General features: G+C 40.0%; 1 protein-coding gene across 1 annotated transcript; it reads right to left on the reverse strand.

The window, feature by feature from the left end:
* Positions 1-412: 412 nt before the first annotated feature.
* LOC141843028 (auxin response factor 15-like) lies at positions 413-6,717 on the reverse strand. The gene is made up of 10 exons (XM_074731038.1): positions 6,246-6,717; positions 6,080-6,136; positions 5,832-6,014; positions 5,557-5,641; positions 4,637-4,727; positions 4,384-4,548; positions 3,926-4,045; positions 3,769-3,844; positions 1,787-1,949; positions 413-1,699 (listed from the first exon to the last, which is right to left on the reverse strand). The coding sequence occupies exons 1-10, from the start codon at positions 6,552-6,554 to the stop codon at positions 774-776; spliced, it is 2,175 nt and encodes a 724-aa protein (XP_074587139.1). The 5' UTR covers positions 6,555-6,717; the 3' UTR covers positions 413-773.
* Between the last annotated feature and the right edge of the window lie 308 nt (positions 6,718-7,025).

The following is a 7,025-nucleotide window of genomic DNA, read 5'->3' on the forward strand; positions in this document are numbered from 1 at the left end:
GTCGACCCATCAGTTGCAAGGCGGTGGGGCCCTTCTGAAAGCGATAGCTAGACCGTAATGTTTCAATGCTGGACCAGAAATTGAACCGGCGGTTTGATATCCACTTTTTCTGCACAAAAAAAAAAAAAAAAGTGGACACAGAATTATATAAGATGGTAAATAAATTGAGTCGAATTAAATTTTATAATATTTAAATTTATTTAATAAAATAATTAAATTAAATTATTAAAATAATCATTCAAGTAATTATTTTTTTTTATAACTCAAGTTACTAACACTGTACAAAACTCAACACTTCAATAAAATAAAATCTCCCAATAGCCACGATCATTTGCGAAGAGATAAATCGAAAAATTACAATTGACCAAATACAAAACTCGACACGAACAGCTTTAGCATGGTCCATGATTAAGTTAAAACAAAGATATCAATTACTGAGCAGATCAAAGTCTAGCATGATTCAGATTCCAACAGTTTAGTAAATAATTAGCTACGAAGAAGATCAGCTACTCCAAATCTAATATTAAAGTGAGATACAAGTTCAGAGAAACGTTTGAAACCAACTGTCTTCTAGCTAGTATTCAGCTTTTCTAAAGTCCTACGGATCAACCCTGGCAAAATGTTGTTCTTTTGCAGACTGCAACTGGATATCAAACAATTTTTGTCAAAGTAAGTCAGATACTAGTTCATAAAACACAACCACCAGACAGCTTCTAGCACCACTGATTAGAGATTGTCTCATGAAACCAAAGGCCTAAAACGGAGCAACACACTCAGCATAGCGGCCGGGCGCTTATGCAATTGCAGGCTAGAGGTTTCACAGGAATTCGAGGCATTGAACTTGAAACTACAGCGTCAACCTTCTTGTGAGTCGAAAACGGTGAGGCGGCTGGTCGAGCTTTATCAACTAGATTAGCTAGAGGAGCCGTGTCAGTCAAAGGAAAACCGAATAGCTTGCAACCATTCTGCTTGTTTTCCAAACCCAACTTGCAATGTGGTAGAGGAGCATCAGCTTTTACCACCTGATGTTGTTGGTTGGAAGAAGGAAAACTCATGCTTTGAGGCCAAAAGATAAAGTTTGAATCTCTCTGGAAGGTTTCTGGGCAATTTGGCTTAGCAAAGTAGAAGCCATGACCGCCGTTGTCGTGACTTCTCAGGCTAGATATCGAATTTGTCGATGAATTCTTGGACTTTGTTTCTTGAAACATGAGTACGGATGATGGGGAAGATACTGGAACTGGTGATACAGACTGTTGAGCAGGACTAACGGCTCGGCAAGATGCATTGGATAATTTGCTCAGACCATGATATGTAGGAGAACAATCAAACATGCAGTAGGCTCTGTCCCTCAGATGAGAATCAGATGGAACTCCTAGGAGAGGAACTTTCGAGAAAATTTCTTGACCTTGCAAGACCTTTTGGAATCGGGTAGATTCGTTAAAGCCTGTGCAATCAGAAGGAAGCTCAGAATTCACAAGTGGCACTCTGAACATTCCTCCTGAAACAGATGCACTTATCTTAGAGCTGTTTGCAGCAGCTGAACATGCATCATTCTCTGAGTATTGACTGATTTGGACCTCCGAAATAGGAGGAGCTGCTGCACTGGCATTGTCGAAAGCTCCGATTCTTGTATATTCTTGACCTTGCAAGACCTTGCAGAAACTTGCAGTTTTTCTGGAGTCCGGACACCCATTTCCATCTGTAGACAATTCGACACAGATTAGAAACAACTAAGACACATATTTGCCTTAAGTGACCAGGTTTTGATAAAACATCAAAGACCTACTTGGAACCCAGTAATCCATACTGTGAAGGGGAAGGCTGATTTTGGCCCTTTTGGAACCTGCTGTTGACAGGCTGACAGAGCCTAGAACTGAACCAGTTCGTTCAATTTCCCATGGAGATAGTCTACCGTGCTGGCCAACTTCACGATCGTCATCCCAACTTACCTATACATTTATCAAGTACATAGTCAACTAGCAATGCAGTAGAAACTATTAAGGAGAAAGAGTTCGACGTTCCAAAATGTCTAAAGTGCAATTACAAGCAGATAAAACTTGTGTGAAGATATCTTTCACACAAGATCTAGATGAAGGGAGTTTTCTTCCCTTGACATGTGCTCTCAACTACTTGAAAAAAAGAGGTAGTTCTTACGAGACAAATAAAATTGTAGCACCTACCGTAAGAAAATGAAATAGTAATATTTAGACGAGCACACGAATAGAAGATCAAAGTTGCAGAAATGAGGATTTTAAAATGATGTGCAGACGTGTGAGGATAAATAAATAAGAAATGAAAACGTTAGAAGATCTCTTTCACACAAGATCTAGATGAAGGAAGTTTTCTTCCCTTGACATGTGTTCTCAACTACTTGAAAAAAATGGGTAGTTCTTACAACACAAATAAAATTGTAGCACCTATCATAATAAAATGAAATAGTAATATTTAGATGAGCACACTAGCAAAAAATGAGAGACGCAGAGTTGAAGATGTTAAAGTGGATGTGCGGACCTACGAGGATAAACAAATAAGAAATGACAATATTAAAAAAAATCAGCTTATTAACGGAAAATTCTAAGATAAACGTTTAAGATGGTACGAATATGTACTTAGAAGACCTATAAGTACTTCAGTTAGGCGATGTGAAACTATACAAATACAAACATTAAATAAGGAAGAGAAAGATCAAAGATGAGTTGGTAAAGGGACGGAGCTAGGAATTTAATATTAGGAGAGTGAAAGATGTGTGTTTACGTTAAGGAGGGGCGGTCGTGTCGTTGCCCTCCCCATTTCTATAGTCCTACCTTTCTTACCCTATAAAATTGAGGGGGCGGCCGCCGCCATGCCCCCACCTTGGCTCCATCCCTGATTGGTTAGCAACGATAAAATAGAGTAAAACTTATTTAAATATAGATAATGATATAGTAGGAGATAAAACCCAACGACGTAGAAGGATCTATATAGCCAACCCCCATTTAGTGAGATAAGGCATGATTGTTGATGTTGACTTATCATAATTCAAGGGTAGCACCTAAGATAACTAAAGGATAACACATGGTAAAACTAAAGGGTAGCATCTACTCGGTGGGAACAAAAATTAATAGCAGTTGCCGTATCGGCATAACAGCCCACCTATTATATCCAAAGGGTAACTCCTGCTCGCTAAGAACATAATAGAGCGCCTAACATAACCAAAGGGTAGCGCCTATAATAATTAAATGGGTGCACCTTGTATAACTGAAGGTCTAAGGAGATCTTTATCTCTTTTGTTAATTCCAATGATCAGCTAATAGATTTCCTCATTAAGTCTTCGGGAGGACTTCGAATTAAGTACACTAGTAACAAGTTGGTACTTAACAATATTTTTGGGTTAAGGACTTAGAATTAAACGGCGTTTGAGGAAGTATGAAAAACTAAATTGCAAATACATTAGGAATTAATTGTCAATATATCAACCTGAGGGGGGGTAATTCTCAAAAGAACGGATAAGAGTAATTTATATATGAAGGTAAAGGGAAGTTCCAAGGGAAAAAATCCTATAAACTTTTATCCATTACATGGCAACAGGTACAAAGGACAAGCTACACTTGTTTGCACATACTGTTAACAATTTCATGAGTAACGTATACAAGAGAATAGGAAAGAATTAATAGTGCTAACTGTATTGGATACAAATTTTCCGAATTTGTTAGATCAAACATTGCACTACTATTTCTCAAAAGGGAGTGAATTGTTTGAAGATGGACAAAGAAGGGTGTATAAACATACCGACAAACACCTCCACTTGGAACCAGGCCATCTTACAGGGTCAACTTCATTGATCCCAGTTATCAGTCCCGTAGACCTTTAAGAAAGTAATTGAATGATTCGATGCATTTCAACTTAGATTCCAGTTATGAATGTTGTTTGAGGTTATTTTTCTAACCTTCTGTCTCTGGCGTCTTCACTTTCACAGATCATTCTGAATCTCGCCCCGACTGAAACAGGATTTTTTAAGCTTTTCACAAATTTCCAGTATGGAACTATGAAATCTGATGAACTTCCTCTGCAGGACATGAAATGTCTTAGGAAGAATCATGACAAACCATGGAACTCTACTATCATTTTCGATTCACGATCTAACAAGCTCTCATTCATGGAAAACAAACTAAGACATGATATACCGAAAAGAGTACACGAGTTCAAATCATTATCAAATATTATTTTAAAAAATAACTGGAAACTGCATTAGATGTGGACACAAGACTTTGTCATAAAACTGACGGTGAAACAATCGGGAGTTAAACATAAACGTAACTAGAATGAACAGAACTAATACTCTCATTATAGCTAGCAGCTTTTACATAAACATAAGGTAGAATTTACATACACAACCAAGCATACCTTGGATCATAGTAGACGTGGAAGACTTTTCTTGCGGACACAGCATTAGCAATGACAGGAAGGGTTGTTGGATTCAAGTTCCTACTGGTATGTGTTGAAGCATCAGTGTTGCTTTTGAATTGGGTTGCTCTTCTGATGCCCAATCTCAGCTCTCCATCATTACCACTTCACACAAAGAGCAAACTCATTTTCATAACGGATCTTCATCATAAAAACAAAGAGAGATACATAGCAGAAGTTTGACAGTGCATACCGAAGAAACAACACTGCATCCCCTAAAATGAGCTTTTTCCTATTCACAAAGGCACTCCATCCAGTTGTAAGAAGATGCCTACGTGGTTGACCTACAAGGTACATAGTTGAATTTCCTTTAACATCAAGTTTAATCTTTTACAAACTGCAATTCTGTTTGTGTACAATCAATAGAACTGACTTCTAAAAGATCATAAATCATATAGATGACTGGAGTGATATCACAATTACCTAGTAAAGTGTCCCGGTGAGCTAATGGAATAGATAACTAAATGTCTTTATTTGTCATAGGAATCAATTTAACTGGATTTTTTCTGGTTTATCATTTTTCATAGTAAATCTCTCTCCTTGGCTAGCAAGTTCTTTTGTGTCAGAAGTTAGGGAAGTTTTATTTATGATATCTCAACAGAGTTGGCAGATGCAGCATAGTTAGATGTTCTGGCACAGCGTTGGAGTTTTCTGAAACCACTCAAAATGCAGTAACATGATAGCTGCTCTTCTAGATGTTCATTGTCTCTAGGAATGTGTCACTCTGGAGTATGTTTTTGTATGTTGAAGCATCCGACACACAATCTCTGAATAGAAGTTTGAGTTAACAAATATCCACTCATCCTTTTTTTTTGAAAAAAAAACTTATTTTTTCTGTTAAACCATTTTATTAATTAAAAGAAATGGGAAAAGGTTCTTTTTTCTCCTAAATGAATATCGTGGTTCTTAAATAACATCACCTGCCCCAGCTAAAACTAACAGGCAATACGAATCCTTAAAAGAATTAAGCACAGTGAGTTCAAAGACTACAAGCACAAAAAGGTTCATCAAAATTAGCCAGATATTTAAACAATGCCCGAAAGGCTTATGTGCAAGTCTTCTGAGTTCATGTACTAGAAAATAAATGACAGTCTTGGCCCAAAGTTAGCATACCTCTGTAGATATGCCGGAACCTCCACTCTGTACCATGCAAATCTTTGGCAACAAGTTCTTGGGAAGGCCTCTGCAACTTATAATCCTAATCCGAAATAAGGAAGAAGCAAATATACACTAGTTCAACACAACGTTTGCCTTGTCAAAGAGAGGAGAAGGAAAACAAAACAAGGACGCTAAATCTGATAGACTGAAGTAACTACTGGAAAGTAGACGCTCTAAATAAATGTGATCAAACGCTCGGTATCAGAGATGTTGAAGGCTATAATTGTTACCAAGGGAGGGAAACAGTCTTCAGCAGCTCGCCGTGGTACAGAGAACCCTCCATGAGTGCTAGTGTCAGAGGCAGTGAGCGTCTTGCAAAACATGTGGGGAATAGAGGGTCTGCTCGCAAGTTCCACACTCTCTTCTGCCTCATCGTCGTCAACCTCACCCTTCTTCAATCTTTGTTCGAAATCCTGCTCCAAAAAATTCAGATAGAATACAACTCTAGAACTTTAAACGCCGGGCCATAAATTCCTACCTCACTTTCCGCAAAGAGACGTAGCTCGGCGTACACCTCATCCGTAACGGTATCGGCCTGCGTCCATGGAAGCCCCCCAAATGAAGTGAAACCCACGACAAACGGGAAGAAATCATTGTTTGCGATCCTAATGACATGGAAGTGAGAAGAGATAAGAAAAACGGACATGGAGCTTGAGGTCGACCACGCGGCAAAAGACATGAGGCGGCAAGTCCCCTCGGCAGATTCCACCTCTGCCTCCGTCGTCCCCGCCATCTAGGTCCTCCAGCTGCTCGATGTGGCCCTGCGGCAAGTACACGACCAGGCTCCCCTTCTTTGGCAGCCATATCCGTGGCCCGGCGCACGCGTGCCACAACTCCAGGCACATTGGCGTCTCTTCCGCCACTGGCGCCGGGAGCTGCGGAGGAGTGCAGTGGGCCGTTTGCTCCGGCTCCTCTTCCTCCTCCCCTTCGATCGTGTTCAAATCGATCCCCATTCTCTCAAAACCCAGAGATGGCTATTCAAAGTTGCGAGACACAAATTAAGCAAGGAGGAAATGAGATTACAGGAGCTGGCAAGCTACGCATAAAGGCCACAAGAAAACCAGCGCAGGAGACCGAGATGAGAAGAAAGCAACTGAGACAGACACGAAAAATACGGAGAAAAACTAGACTTTTTTCGCGCTTTTCCACTCTTCTTCTCTGAGGTTATTCTCCGGCCATTCATGAGCCTTGCCAAAAGAAAACGAGTCAAAAGCGAGCCATGCCTCAACCGTACCCCCTGCAGCTCCGACCTTCATAACTCTTGTCTCTCTCTTCCTACATTGGCTTGCTGTTGCAGCGATGAAGTCGTCATCTGCTCTGCTACTGCTACTGCTACTGCTACTGCTACTGCTACTGCTGCCGCTGCAGAGCACAGGCATCGTGTCAATATTTGTGAGGGGAAATGAAAAGGAGAGAGAGAAAGA

Source organism: Curcuma longa, chromosome 12 (assembly GCF_044706935.1).
Source record: "Curcuma longa cultivar G26 ecotype Majalengka, Jawa Barat chromosome 12, ITB_CL_G26_1.1, whole genome shotgun sequence".
NCBI classification, from domain to species: Eukaryota; Viridiplantae; Streptophyta; class Magnoliopsida; order Zingiberales; family Zingiberaceae; genus Curcuma; species Curcuma longa.

Coding starts and splice junctions, on each gene's coding strand:
- LOC141843028 (XM_074731038.1), bottom strand. CDS start 6,554: ATGGGGATCGATTTGAACACGATCGAAGGGGAGGAGGAAGAGGAGCCG. Junction 4,046..4,383: donor CACGTCTACTATGATCCAAG/GTATGCTTGGTT, acceptor CATGTCCTGCAG/AGGAAGTTCATCAGATTTCA. Junction 3,845..3,925: donor GAAGACGCCAGAGACAGAAG/GTTAGAAAAATA, acceptor ACTTTCTTAAAG/GTCTACGGGACTGATAACTG.